Source organism: Seriola aureovittata, chromosome 19, assembly GCF_021018895.1.
Source record: "Seriola aureovittata isolate HTS-2021-v1 ecotype China chromosome 19, ASM2101889v1, whole genome shotgun sequence".
NCBI lineage: Eukaryota > Metazoa > Chordata > Actinopteri > Carangiformes > Carangidae > Seriola > Seriola aureovittata.
The window spans coordinates 1,974,197-1,989,162 of NC_079382.1; the positions used below are offsets into that span (position 1 = coordinate 1,974,197).

Sequence of the window (14,966 nt, forward strand, 5' to 3'; positions counted from 1 at the left end):
TAACAACTTTTCCACTTCAGCAATTCTTAAAACCTTTTATGGATACTGTATTTCAATATTTTTGAATATTTAAACGCATGGCTTTATGCACAATTTAAAAATGTGCAGGGTAACGTGGAACCACACTTAAAAATGATAACATTTTGTTAAGCCATTTGATTTACAATTTTGGGCTTTACAAATAAAATTGACGTGGCTTGAGAACAGGAAAAAAGAGTAGAGAGGGAGGACAGGAATCTCCATCAAGTTAGTTCAAATGAAGAAATTCTTGAGAAAGACACAGATGCTGCACTCTGCTTGCTCTGAGCTACCCCTTCTTCAACAGTTTAAGTGTTTACAAATGGTAGAAAATGTGAAAAAGGTTGTAAGAAGTTACCCTCTGCTCACTCTGACCAAACAATCTGGAAAAGAATCTCTTCAGGTATGTTCTGTTAATGACATTTTCCTTAAATGACCCGTTGACATTCCTGAGAGGAACTTACATGGAGGAACTAAAGTCTTTAAAAAAAGAACACTCAAGGGTGCTGTTCAGCTGCAGCAACGAGTCCCTTAGCACCAAGCCAGAACCATTAAAACCAGAGTACTGTCCATGCACAGACCATGGCCTAAAGAAAACTCGACTGCAGCCAATCGCCGTTGTTCCAGGAGGTCATATGATGACGAGTTGAGCAGGACTCTGTGAGAAAAATAGCTGAGGGCCAGCTGACGACGTGACCCAACCCCAGTCCCTAAATGTCACTTCTCACACTATCCATAGTCATCCCTCTGGATGCCATAGAGGGACATTTTTCTAAAGGTTAGTTTTTGTGGGGTTGTGTTCATGAGAGGAATGAAGTTTGGCCAATTAAGCTACAGCTTCCAGAATATAATGACTACAGCAGACCTGGGAGTTCATCAGGCCATGGGAGAGCAAGAACAAGGGTTCAACGTTAAATCCTTCAACTAGGTTGGTCTCTAGAGCACAGGGTCGGGCAAAGAGCAGCACTCCCGGAGCAGGTAGGAAGTCAGGTGTCATGGTCCTTTGAATAAATGCCAGGCTGTGTAGCCATTAGCCACCAGGACACCTCAAACCCTAGTGAGAACAGGTGTGCTTCAGAAAACACAGCCTTCACCAAGGTGGAACCACCTAGGAAAGGTAATTCTTTTTATTACAACAGACAATGGGTTGAAGTGCACAAAGTCAAACACAACCACCAATCACAAGGTGACTGAAGTTTGAAGTATTTCCCTATTGTTCAGACAAATTTGTATGACTTGACTGTCTACAAACATATCTTCTACTACAACTGTGGTTCATTAACATAAAAGTATCATTGCTGACTTTCCATATTTTGGCCTAAAAACATTGTCCAGCCTGATTTAGATCTGGAAATACAAGTTTGATTCTGGACACCATTGTGTTTTTGTAGTTGTAGAAGCTCACTGATGGGCACTTCTTGGTCAAATGATGCAACTTAATTAAATTTTGTGAATCACAGAGGAGTAACAACATCTTTGTTCACCAACACCTAATTAATAAGTCTAACTGCAACATTTACCTCAAGTCTACACAATTCTTAGTCACCGGCAGCTCACATGGGTCAGGAAGAAAACGTCTCACACTCTATGTTTCTATTCATTTCTGCATAAATGGAACTAATCTTAATACAGCAGGACAAAATGTACCAGGTGATCATCTTCCCATCCCGTTACTCTAACTCAAGAATCACTTTGCTGGTTGTCTTCATGACCTTATTTAAGTGCAAAAGGTCTTGGCCCAAAGTTTTGTCTTTCCTCAAACCCTGTAGTGCCCAGAATTTTAGAGGCAGAGAACTCTCACACAAAATGTGTGTGAATATTGTCAGTCATCCAGGTCATGAGATTTCCAGAAGTGCTAAGTCACAGCCAAGTAGACTTGCTGTTGAATTCTTGAAGATCTCTCTCACCCAAATTGCTTGGAATCAGTTTTACATGAAGTCACACATGTGGCCGAAGAGGCCATGTGTGACCTCAATGATGCTGAAGGTGTGAACATCTGCCGCCTTCACGACAACTCAAGGTGGTTGTATGATTAAAGAGTTGGTCGAATGAGGGTTAAATACTATGCACTGACAATATAATACTATGTGTTTTAAGTCTGAGTTTAATCACCTTTAACAATCAAATTTGCTTCCATGTGCAATGCCAAGTCAAATATATATCTGCGCTTGTGACATGAACGCAGCATTAGATGCCTACAGCAAGTCCACTTGCCAACCTGCAGTAATGATTTTACTGTATACCCCGACCTCATACTGTTCAAGGTTCTGCACTGAAGATGCTCTTTTGTGATGCAGCTTCACAACCATTCATCATCCTCTGCATCTTTTTCTCTCCCTCATCCCAACCCCTTGTCACTACCACCAGCCGCTTCCTCTCCCGCCACCTCATCCACTGACTCCACTAACACCATCCATGCTACTAATGCCAACACCCACGGTAAGCAACCCACATCTTTGCCCTCCACCTTCTCATGCAGCCTCCTCCTAAAAGCCTTCCTCCTTTTTTCATCTTTAGCTTCTTACACTTCTCTCTGATATCACCACCTTCTCCACTCTGTCATGCCTTGTTTTTTCACTCTAGATGACCTTTCTGTTCTCTTATTTCTCTTATTTCTCCTCTCCTCCATCCTCCCTGTACTTTTTTGTCAATAGCAAACCAAATTTGAGAACTCATCTAAGATCAAAAAGGAAGACTTATTTTAACGGAAGTCATTTAGGATTCATCACCAAGAAACAATTCCTTAATGTTTTTTTGAAAAGACTTTTTTACAACCCTCTTATAGGATGCCATGTTTAACCTTTCAAGAACCCATGAAAAGTTGCTTGGAGCTATTGCACTTTAAAGTAAAACTCTCTATTATTGATTTTTACTCTATTATACATTATCTACCTGGGAAAAGGCTAAGCTAATTCTGAATTGATGAATTGAGCCAGATGAACGTGTTCGAGGACTGATACTACATAAATATTATCCACCACTGCATTAAAGAAAATGGGTTCATCAAATCTTTTTATTAGTTAATTCACCTTCATGTCACTCTTTCTCAGAAAAAGTGATGGTGAACGAATGTTCCCAGGAATTTATGGAAATCAGCTCCTGTTCTTTCATTTGGGTAAATAGGATTTTTCTCTCAAACAAAGGACAGCAGCATTTTCAGTGGAACTTCCATTTACTTGGCACAGAGTATGATTTTTTTTTTTTAACACAAGCATGTCACAGGTGTTATCCATGAGCATATAAAAAGTTGTCAAAGTTTATACAAAGTTTATGCTGGAAAATATCATGATTTGCACCTGAATAGGGCATTGGGTGTTTCATGTCTGCAGCTGGCAGCATTAACACCATTTTTGTTTTCCATCTGTGGCCCCTCTTGTTTGTCTGTGTCCTTTGATTTGCCATCTCCAGTCCTCCCTCCCACCACCACATCTCCATCCACCATCCCTACCACTAGCATGCTTCTAACCCCAACCACCAGCACCACCACTACCAGTACAACCAGCTCCTCCTCCTCTGGTAAGGCTTCCTCTGCTTCCCTGCGTTGTTGTTTGCTGCCACTAGCATCACTAGACTTTTCAGAAGGCCCTAATGGTTCCCCGCTGGGGCTAATCAGTGATACCTATCACTACCATCACTACCATCCTTGCTACCCCTGCATCTCCTGTCACTAACGCTGCATGTGGGAGGTGTTATCCATGACCGCATAAAACATTTTCAGAGTTAATGGAAGTTAATCAAGATTTACACCCAAATGGAGTGTTCTGATCTGCACCTGGCAGCATTAACACCATTTTGTTTTCTGTCTGTGGGCCCTTTTGTTCTGATTTGACATCTCCAGTCCTCCCTTCCACCACTCCATCTCAATCAACCATCCCTACCGCTAGCATGCTTCTAACAACAACCACCAGCACAACCAGCTCCTCCTCCTCTGGTAAGACTTCTTCTGCTTCACTGCTTTTCCCCTGCATCAACTGTCCCTACCACTGCATGTTGGAGGTCTTATCCATGACCATATAACATTTTTTCAGAGTTAATCAAAAATATCAGATCTTGCACCCAAATGGAGCGTTGGTTGTATCTGATCTGCACATGGCAGCATTAACACCATTTTGTTTTCCATCTGTTGGTCCCTTTCATTCTTCTGTATCCACTGATTTGCCATATCCAGTCCTCCTTCCCACCACCACATCTCCATCCACCATCCCTACCACTAGCATGCTTCTAACCCCAACCACCAGCACCACCACTACCAGCGCAACCAGCTCCTCCTCCTCTGGTAAGGCTTCATCTGCTTCCCTGCTTTGTTGTTTGCCATGATCATCACTAGAATTCTCATGCATTAAATCACAAAAGAAGTAAATACCAAGTCTTTCCCCTCCCCCTAAACTGCAGTGAATTCAGGGTAGAACAGTGCTGCCAACTTAGCGACTATGTTGGTAGATTAAGTGACTTCTGAGACCCCCTTAGCAGCTATTTTTCAAAATGCACCTAGCCACTAATCTAGTGACTTTTTGGACAAACCTTTCCATAGAAGAGTCTTTCTAAACAAACAGACACAGCTGTGGGGGTTATGGAGTCCTAACCAATGAGTGAGCCAGCTAACCTTTTCTCTGCCCAGAGACAACAGAAAAGAAGAAAACTTTAATTGGATTCAGAGTTTATGGAAAATATCAAGATTTGCACCCAAATGGAGCGTTGGTTGTATCTGATCTACACCTGGCAGCATTAACACCTTTTTCTTTCCCATCTGTTGGTCCCTCTTGTTCTGATTTGACATCTCCAGTCCTCCCTTCCACCACTCCATCTCTATCAACCATCCCTACCACTAGCATGCTTCTAACACCAACTACCAGCACCACCACTTCCAGCACAACCAGCTCCTCCTCCTCTGGTAAGATTTCTTCTGCTTCACTGCTTTTCCCCCTGCATCAACTGTCCCTACCACTGCATGTTGGAGGTCTTATCCATGAACATATAAAAATTTTTCAGAGTTAATCGAAAATATCAGATCTTGCACCCAAATGGAGCGTTGGTTGTATCTGATCTACACCTGGCAGCATTAACACCATTTTGTTTTCCATCTGTTGGTCCCTTTCATTCTTCTGTATCCACTGATTTGCCATATCCAGTCCTCCTTCCCACCACCACATCTCCATCCACCATCCCTACCACTAGCATGCTTCTAACCCCAACCACCAGCACCACCACTACCAGCGCAACCAGCTCCTCCTCCTCTGGTAAGGCTTCATCTGCTTCCCTGCTTTGTTGTTTGCCATGATCATCACTAGAATTCTCATGCATTAAATCACAAAAGAAGTAAATACCAAGTCTTTCCCCTCCCCCTAAACTGCAGTGAATTCAGGGTAGAACAGTGCTGCCAACTTAGCGACTATGTTGGTAGATTAAGTGACTTCTGAGACCCCCTTAGCAGCTATTTTTCAAAATGCACCTAGCCACTAATCTAGTGACTTTTTGGACAAACCTTTCCATAGAAGAGTCTTTCTAAACAAACAGACACAGCTGTGGGGGTTATGGAGTCCTAACCAATGAGTGAGCCAGCTAACCTTTTCTCTGCCCAGAGACAACAGAAAAGAAGAAAACTTTAATTGGATTCAGAGTTTATGGAAAATATCAAGATTTGCACCCAAATGGAGCGTTGGTTGTATCTGATCTACACCTGGCAGCATTAACACCTTTTTCTTTCCCATCTGTTGGTCCCTCTTGTTCTGATTTGACATCTCCAGTCCTCCCTTCCACCACTCCATCTCTATCAACCATCCCTACCACTAACATGCTTCTAACACCAACTACCAGCACCACCACTTCCAGCACAACCAGCTCCTCCTCCTCTGGTAAGATTTCTTCTGCTTCACTGCTTTTCCCCTGCATCAACTGTCCCTACCACTGCATGTGGGAGGTCTTATCCATGAACATATAAAAATTTTTCAGAGTTAATCGAAAATATCAGATCTTGCACCCAAATGGAGCGTTGGTTGTATCTGATCTACACCTGGAGGCATTAACACCATTTTTGTTTCCAATCTGTTGGTCCCTCTTGTTCTGCTGCACCCTTTGATTTGCCAAATCCAGTCCTCCCTCCCACCACCACATCTTCATCCACCATCCCTACCACTAGCATGCTTCTAACCCCAACCACCAGCACCACCACTACCAGCACACCTAGCTCCTCCTCCTCTGGTAAGGCTTCATCTGCTTCCCTGCTTTGTTGTTTGCCATGATCATCACTAGACTTTTCATGCAAAAAACACAAAAGAAGTAAATACCAAGTCTTTCCCCTCCCCCTAAACTGCAGTGAATTCAGCTGTGGAGGCATCAGGCCTTCTGTCCCAGTTATGAAGGACTAACTAATGAGTGATGCAACTAACCTTTTCTCTGCCTAGAGACAACAACGAAAAAAAAAAAATCTGATTGGATAACAATATTTTCATGGTTTTAGGACAGTAACACTCTCATTTCTGAAAAAATTTAAGCATGCTGGAAAATATCAAGCTTTGCAACCAAATAGAGCATTGGTTGTATCTAATATGCAACTGGCAGGATTAACACCATTATGTTTTCCATCTGTGGTGCCTCTCCTTCTGCTGTATCCTTCGATTTGTCATCTCCAGTCCTCCCTCCCACCACCATATCTCCATCCACCACCCCTACCACTAGCATGCCTCTAACCCCAACCACCAGCACCACTACTACCAGCACTACCAGCACAACCAGCTCCTCCTCCTCTGGTAAGGCTTCATCTGCTTCCCTGCTTTGTTGTTTGCCATGAGCATCACAAGACTTTTCATGTGAAAAAAAAAAAAAAAACTGACACATTGACTCCAATGTGCTATTGGGGATGCACCAAGTGTCAAAAGGCTTTCCTTTATCAAAAAGCTATTTTTTTTCTCTGAATAAAGAAAGGCTTTTGATATTGGTCCTGCAACTAAACAAAGCTAGGAACTTGTTTCATTAACGCAGTATGGTTGTGTGTTATGTGTAATTGACATGCTGACTTATTGTGCTAATCAGTTATGCCTACCACTACCATCACCACCACCACCAGCAGCAGCTCTGCTACCCCTGCATCTCCTGCCACTAACGCTCCTTCAGCCAGCAGTACAACGCATGGTAAGGGAGCTAACAATATTGAAATATTATTACTAGCCAGCGTCGTAAGTCAGGGTTCTGATTTTGTCCTATCCTGTTACCAGTAACTTTACAGTCATTCTGTTCACCGAATAGGTTACACAAAGCTGAAATACAGCTTCTTATCAAGCCAGTTTCAAGCAAGCTTTTCACAGTTAGCTTGATGCTAGTGGAAGAGAAGCTAGTTCTTTGCTTTGTCATTAGTTGTTTCTTTAATTTTTCTTCCTAACAACATGATATGAAATTTTTTGTTAAATATGTATTTGCTGCTATAAAGGAAACTTTTCATTTAACAATCTAACAATTTATTTAACAAATATAAAACATGATTCACAGCGATATAAGACACAAGTAAGTAAGACGACATTCATATCACGTGAAGTTACTATTATAAACAGTTGCTGACATGTTAAGTTGTGATCACAACTAAGAAACTCTAACTTTCCAAACTATCCAGTTTGGATAATGTGAATGCCTGAGTTGTCCCAGGTTATCAACGCAAATTTAATTAACATAATGTTATATGCTTAATACGCAGTATTGTTTATCCCTCACACATCCATTAACCTGGGAATCACTGCCTTCAGTCCCCCATGATAAAAGTGCAAGGCTGTTGAACTTAATAATTTTTTTTATCTTAATTAAAATAATTATTTATTCAAATCTCTCACACATATGGAAATAAAAACTGAACATCATGTTTTAGACAAAAAAAAAACAAAAAGCCAAAACAATAAGGGAAAATTACATGAAATAATAGCTAACCTGGAAATGGCAGAACTTAAGCGCTCAACTAGTAATTGTCCTAATTACCATCCACCTCATCATTAACTATCACTATCTTGTTTCATTTCATAATCATAATCATTAGTGTGAGTGTATTTAAACCGTGCAGATGATGCAAATTGGTTTATATACAGTCGCAAGAATCAGTGTGAACCCTTTGGATTGACCTGTTTTTCTGAACAGATTTTTTCATAAAATGTGTTCTGATCTTCATCTGAGTCACAAATGTAGACAAACACAGTGTCCCTAAACTGATATAACACAAACAATTGTAATCTTTTGTGGCTTTATTGAACACAGCCATTAAATATTCACAGTAGTGGTGGAAAAAATAAGTGAACCCTTGCATTTAATAACTAGTTGAAGCTCATTTGGCAGCAATAACCTCAAACAGGAACTTCCAGTCAGATCAGACCTGCATAATGTTCAGTAGGAAGTTTGGACCATTTTTATTTGAAGAACTACTTCAGCTTGGACAGATTCTCAGGATGTCTGGTTTGCAAGTTTCTCTTTGGGTCATTCCACAGTATCTCTACTGGGTTAAGGTCTGGGCTCTGACTGAGCCACTCCAGAAGGTGGATTTTCTTTGTCTGAAGTAATTCTGTAGTAGATTTACATTAATGTTTCCAGTTGTTGTCCAGTAGCATCACCCAGCTTATTCTGAGCTTCAGCAGGCGAGCATTCACTCTGCCATTATCCCGTAGGATCCCTTTATAAACGTATTCATGAATTTTCCCCTCAATGATGTGGAACTGTCCAGGTCCAGAGACATCAAATCAGCCCAAAATCATGATGCTCCCTCCACCCTGCTTCACCTTTGGGATGATGATGTTGGAATGTTAGTATGCAGTGGCTTTTACAACACACATAGTGCTGCATATTTTTCCCAAACAAGTCAACCTTAGTTTCATCAGTCCATAAAACATTTTCCCAGTAGCACAGTTGAGTGTAAAGATATCCTTTATAAACTTTATAAACTTTATAAACTACTTTGTCCTGTGTTTATAACCGCAACCATTTATATATATTAATTCATACTAATCAGCATTAATCTAAATTATGTTTAGTTCTACTAAACTTACTGACATAAATTTATGACTGATAGTTGAGGAAGTGTACGACAGGCAGTGTGGTGTGTTTGTGTGTGTCACAATAAAAGATGATGCACCTTTATTTCTGACTGTAAAGTGAATGCATGTCCTCGTGTGTGTGCAAACGTTTTAAAGAGCATCACCTTGAAGTGAATGGAAGTTTCCACGGACAGATAGCACTTGTCGTCTCTCTCACAGTCTCTCATCTTTCGGACCAATGACAACATGACTATTCATACATTTTCTTATCTTCTTGCTTCACTGACGCTCTCAGCAGTGGTACACTCTGCAGCGTGTGCTACAATATAATGAGCATACATTTTCAAGGTTATTGTCATTAAAGCAATAATAACCATATTATATTTTTTCAATAACTGAGGGAGAAGGGAGTGGAAAAAAGTATCTTTAATTTCTGACCAAAATGTGAAGCTGTGTGATTTGATTCCTTTAAATTCAGCTTTAAAAATGATGTGCACAGCATTTTAACATCAATAAAAAAAATTGAAATAAATGTGAATTTTGAGACATAAAAGTCTCAGTCAATACTTAGCATTTTCCATTTTTGGGCTTTTTTTGTAGAAAATTGCTGGTAGATTGCTTTTAGCAAAAAACGAGATAAAAATTATAACAAACTGGTTTATTCCAATTCTCCTGTTGTAAATGTTGTGCGCAAACAGGAATATATGTATTCATTTATTTTGAAAAGGCACCCCAGAAAAAGGGCACTTTCTCTCGAGGAAGAAAAAGTGTGTATAGGAGTGTATAGGAAGGAATATGAAATGAGGGGGTTACTGTATCAGGGTTTATAGGAATTAACTGTTTATATTGCCAACTCACTACATACAGAATAACAAGAGGTTAACCTAAATTCAGTCCATCCTGATCGATTTTTTTTCTTAAGTTATATTTTTGGGCATTTTTGCCTTTATTCAGATAGTGAAGTGAGAGAGAGACAGGAAAGTCAGAGAGAGGTGATGACATGCAGCAAAGGGCCACGGGTCGGATTCGTACCCATGGCCACTGCGGTTTGGATTAAGCCCATGTGTTACGTGCTCTACCAGGTTAGCTACCAAGGCGCCCTTGATCAATTTTTTAAGAGAGACCTGTAAACACACCATTACAGTACTCGAGTCCACTGAATATAAACGCAGAGACAAGTTTTTCCAGATCCTAATATATAAGACATATGTCCTTAGTGCATCCATATGTTTTTAAAGGTGATAATAGGCTGACTATGGAACCGTCTTAATGTGTTAAAATTCAGGCTTGAGTCTATGACTACACCGACATCTCTAGCTTGGTTTGTGGTTTTTTAACTTTACTGATTGAAGCTGAGGGCTGACTTTTATGGGATTATAGTTCCTCTGGTGATATGGTTATGTAAATTTGTGTATCGTCTGCATGATTATGGTAACATATTTTGTTGTTTCCATAATATGAGTTAGTGGGAGCATATAGAGGTTGAACAGAGGAGGCCCCAGAATGGAGCATTGGGGAACTCCGCTTGTCATTTTTGTCCACTCAGGGATGTATTTACCTATAGACCCAAAGTAATACCCAAAGTAATCCCTGTCCAAACCAGTTTAGCACTGTACCAGAACACTTACAGGTCCAACAAATGTGTATCAAACACAGAACAAAGAATTTCCCTTTTTATTTCAGGTGTTGGATATGACAATTACCTACTCACAGACTGCTGACATGATACTCTGTGATTGTTTACTTCCCCTGTAGCCCAACAGACAACCAGCAGCACAACAACTGTTTCATCTGCTACCACTAACAACCCAGCTACTAACCCCACAACGCATGGTAAGAGCAACACTACTGGAGTGAAGCCACTGCTGTGACAGACTAGCTTTACATACAGAATGCTTAACGCTACTGTGAATGCATGCAGTTTTAGTCTGGGTGGCATATGTGCTGGACATTGTACAAGTTAATGTTTAGAAGGTGAAGGGGATTAAGTCCTACAGCTGTGCCTCACCCATAGTTGTGGGAAAATCTGGTCTTTTTGAAGTCAAAAAGCAATAACTGAGTAGAAGAACTCAGTTAGTCAATTATTGCTTATTCACATAGAATATTAAAGGAGCCATTAGTGTTGAAACAACATATATGCATGATAAAAATTTAGTTTAAATTTAGTCTGATCATGCTTAACTAGATTTTGGGTCAAAACTGTGTCTTTAGGCTGTAACTAGTGATATTTTTCATTATACATAATTTTTTTTATTCAAAAAATGTCAGAGAATGACACATTAGGGAAACTTGAATTTATGAATGTTTGGTATTTTCCTTTATTAAACAACTTACAGTGAATAATTTATCAAAATTGTTGATTCATTTTCTGTTGATCAGCTAATCAGTTCATCTGTTTACTTATACAGCATTAAGAATAACTTAATTAAGCATGTATTTTAACAATGAAAAAACTGGTGTAGCTCTCTGGCTAAACTAGTTTACTTATAAAATATCATAATGCTTACACTCTGGCATTCTAACAGCTGTGCAAACCTATTTAGTATATTTTTATGTCAGCAAAATATGGTAGCATGCAGCACTTCTTGTAACTTTTACTGTTTCTGACATGATTATTTCTTTCACCTGTTTCACAAATTATATTAGTGTGTTTTTCAATGGCAGCAGGGAGACTCTGTCCTTGTGTATCAATGATTGAAAACATATATATTATAAAATACGTAATATATTTAGTGATTTAATTTTAATAACATCTTTCTATCTTTTTGCACTGTAGTGATATATTTCTTTTCTAAAACACTCAAATTACCACCACCAAAATGCTTCGCACTCTTAACAGTGTGATCATCCCGTCTTACTCCTCTTCATCTTGTCTTATTTTCTTTTTTGGCCTCCTCCCTTCTCGTTGGTTCTCCTGTTTGTTTCTTCTACAAACGGTCCCAGGAACGACTCCTCTGCTGCTGCTAGTAACTACTAACATACCAACCACTAGCATAGCTGTTACTACTGCTTCCTCTGCGGGTAAGACACTCTTGCATGCCTAGTTCGCCAACTAAGGTCTGTATGATAAATTCTCTTCAGGTCATTCCTGTCTCGTTCTCTTTTTTTCTTCCCTCCTTGTTTCCTCAAAGAAAAACATCTGCTATCATAGGAAATATATGTTTGTTGTTTGTTATACAATATTTCACATTCGTACTCTTCTGACCTAGAAGTTTCCCTGCTGCTGTTTGAACTAGTTGTCGATTATATTAACAGACATTAAATCATATTTTACAGTACCTTGATGTGTTATCTGTCCAATTTAGTTCATTTGTGTTCGGGTTCTTTGGTTCATGATTTTTAGCTGCTTCAGCTACTTCCCCTGTTGTGGTACTACCGTTTTAATCCATAAAACAACCTAATCTAGTCAAACAAATACTCTTCTGGTTTGGTTTCCTCTCAGATGATACATACTTTTACACAATCATTTATTGTTTTAGCATGTATTCTATTACTCATCCTTTCTTGCTGTTTTTATTCCTGCAGACGATGAACATTACATAATCAAGTCTAAGCTTTCTTATACTAACATTAGTCATGATTAAAGAAAATTAAAATAAAGGTGTCAGGTGCTTTTTAATCTCCATTGTGTATACTGTTTTTTGCTTGAAAAAGCTTTTATAACTTCTATTTATTACATGTAACCTGCTTTTTCACTATAATGGCATCTGGTTTGATGTCCTGGCAACAGCGAAGGAGACTACTGTGAAATCTCCAACCAAAGCTTCTTCTCCTGATGCTGCAGTAGTTACTCTTCGGCAGCTCGAACGCCTTGCTTCCCAGTCCAAGCCATTGGCTGTTGGTCCATCTACTCACCACAGAAGACAGAGGCATGTTTTTGGATTAACGGCTGCTGAATCTCTTCATCCTCAAGATCCTGCACCTCATCCCCCTTCAGCCACCTTAAGCAGACAAACCAGGCCTGCTCTCATTCCCAGCCCCCATTGGGCAGCCTCTCATCATCGCCAGTTGAGTTCCACAGCCCAAGCCCCTAACCCCTCACATCCAGCATATCAACCTAGGCTCTCACCTCCAGCTCTCAGTCACCCACCTCCACCTGAATCGTCTCACCACAAACCTTCAGCCTCCTTTTCTAGGTCCCCAGGCCATCGTAGCTCCAAGACCTCCCTGGGGTTCATCTCTACTCCTTTGATCTGGCAAGGAAGGAAGAGACCAACTGGAGGAAGACGTCCGGCTGCCACCAGAGCACCACCCAAACTGGCAGTTCAAGTCACAAAACCTTTTGTACCACCAGCTGAAGTCAAAACCACAACCAGGCTTGCAGACACTACACAAACTAACAGACTCAAGTACACAACTGGGTACACACATGCACCTGGGTTGAGAAATGCAACACAAAGTTTTGGATATGCGATGTATGCAACTGGTCGCTTCCATGCATCAGCTCAACCTACATCAAGACCAAAATTTTCACACCAACCAATCTCCAACAATGAGTTTCCTACAACCACTCTAGACTCAAAAATCCCTCCAGAATTCGGTGTTTCATCGTCATCAACCTCTCGTCAGGAGCGTACAGAGGAAGCCTTCAGCACAAAGGAATCCTACTCAGAGGTAGGAGCAGGACTCCTGGCATCATCATCATCGTTGTTGTTGTCATCATCGTCGGCACTTAACAACAGAAAGAACAATCCTGTAGTGCCCCAGTGGTCACTGCTGAGCATAAGTGGTGGAAAAAACCAAACGGTTGCAAAAGACAACCGGACGGAGCCTCTGGAACTGCTAGGTGATGAATATGTATCAGGAACTGAGCAGTTTGTAGATCAATCAACTGATCTCCCAGAGGAGGGTCGTGCCTTTAGTTTGTATGAGTTTGATGCTGCCTTTACCCTGGATGGACCAGCCATCAACCCTCCGCCCTTTATCAACTCAGATGCCAAAAGCGAACAGTCATTCAACAGATCACACCCTCATGGTGCTTTGCTTCCTTTCACACACCCCTTAACTGCTTCTGAAGAAGGAAGTGAACATTTGCGTACCCAAACACATTCTGATGATGACCCAGAAAGCCTGCTGAGTGGCATTGCAGTGGGCAGCGAATGTTCTCTAAACCATTCAAAAGACAGATTGATGCCAGAAACTGCTATATTCATGAGCAGGTCTCAGATACCTACAGTGACTCTTTCTCACACTTTGACCATCCATAGGGTTTCAAACGACACTAGTTTAAGTACACAGAGCCTAGAGGAAAGACTACACTCACAAGCTGCCCTAACACCATTTCTACGTATTCCCTCCCTTTCATCCCTTCTCGTCATACAGTCAACACCTTCTTTGCCCGGGGTACACTTAAGCTCCTCTGCTTTTTTTGCAGAGGTGCTTTTCCCCGAACAGATCCTTTCTTCTTCAGTGCCACAGAAGGAGGACATAACACAGATATCATATTTCTCCCTTTCTTTAAACCCACAGGACAGTGTGTATGAAACAAACATTGCCGGAAGTAATGTCGAACTTGTGGCAGCCAAAACTGGGCTGATTAACAATTTATATACAAGTACAGACGTATTTAGACAGATAGATTCCTCACTGCACTTCATTCTACATAGACCTTTACTTTTCTTCCCTCCTCCTACTCCTGTCTTTCCAAAAACTTCTCTTTCTAACACTTTTGCATCCCCCCTAGACATCCCTCGCTACTACTCATCTACCCTCCTACCTCTCACCCCTGCCTCTCCTTCTCTTCCTTTTTTGCCAGCCTCTACTTCCTTCACTTCCTCCCACGCCATCACTCGATCTGCTTCATCGTCTTTCTCCCCGATCGCTGTTACTTTACAAATTCCTACTTCCCCTCCCCTTCGCTCATCTAACCCCTTCACTCTTCTCTCATCCTCTCCTCCCCTCTGGTTTACCGCCATTCCTCCTCCACCCTCCACTGCATCTCAGCAC

The 14,966-nt window shown here is 40.9% G+C and overlaps 2 protein-coding genes across 7 annotated transcripts in view; both read left to right on the plus strand.

Moving 5' to 3' along the window:
• The window catches only part of adgrg6 (adhesion G protein-coupled receptor G6), a 103,918-nt gene that overhangs the window by 48,780 nt on the left and 40,172 nt on the right, over positions 1-14,966 (plus strand). Inside the window, exons 1-6 of one of the 5 annotated variants that reach the window (XM_056405136.1) lie at positions 5,820-5,870; positions 6,109-6,216; positions 6,648-6,764; positions 7,048-7,146; positions 10,776-10,853; positions 11,964-12,041. The exons of the other annotated variants lie outside the window; for them this stretch is intronic. Coding sequence (XP_056261111.1) covers positions 6,156-6,216; positions 6,648-6,764; positions 7,048-7,146; positions 10,776-10,853; positions 11,964-12,041 — 433 coding nt within the window. The 5' untranslated portion in view covers positions 5,820-5,870; positions 6,109-6,155. Of the gene's footprint in view, positions 1-5,819; positions 5,871-6,108; positions 6,217-6,647; positions 6,765-7,047; positions 7,147-10,775; positions 10,854-11,963; positions 12,042-14,966 lie in introns of those variants that run through there. 5 annotated transcript variants of the gene reach the window in all.
• Positions 3,735-5,418, plus strand: LOC130187498 (uncharacterized). 2 transcript variants are annotated; one of them, XM_056405170.1, is made up of 4 exons: positions 3,735-3,949; positions 4,187-4,294; positions 4,802-4,909; positions 5,148-5,418. In XM_056405170.1, exons 1-4 carry the CDS (start codon positions 3,904-3,906, stop codon positions 5,294-5,296), a joined length of 411 nt encoding a protein of 136 aa, XP_056261145.1. In that variant the 5' UTR covers positions 3,735-3,903; the 3' UTR covers positions 5,297-5,418. The 2 variants fall into 2 exon arrangements, with proteins under 2 accessions (XP_056261145.1, XP_056261144.1); XM_056405169.1 differs by lacking the exon at positions 3,735-3,949 and having other exon boundaries at positions 3,990-4,294.

Bases quoted from the DNA above. Each gene is read 5' to 3' on its own strand.
- LOC130187498 (XM_056405169.1), top strand. From the start codon at position 4,108: ATGGCAGCATTAACACCATTTTGTTTTCCATCTGTTGGTCCCTTTCAT. The intron at 4,295-4,801 runs GTAAGGCTTCAT...TGACATCTCCAG, and splicing joins AACCAGCTCCTCCTCCTCTG to TCCTCCCTTCCACCACTCCA. The intron at 4,910-5,147 runs GTAAGATTTCTT...TGCCATATCCAG, and splicing joins AACCAGCTCCTCCTCCTCTG to TCCTCCTTCCCACCACCACA.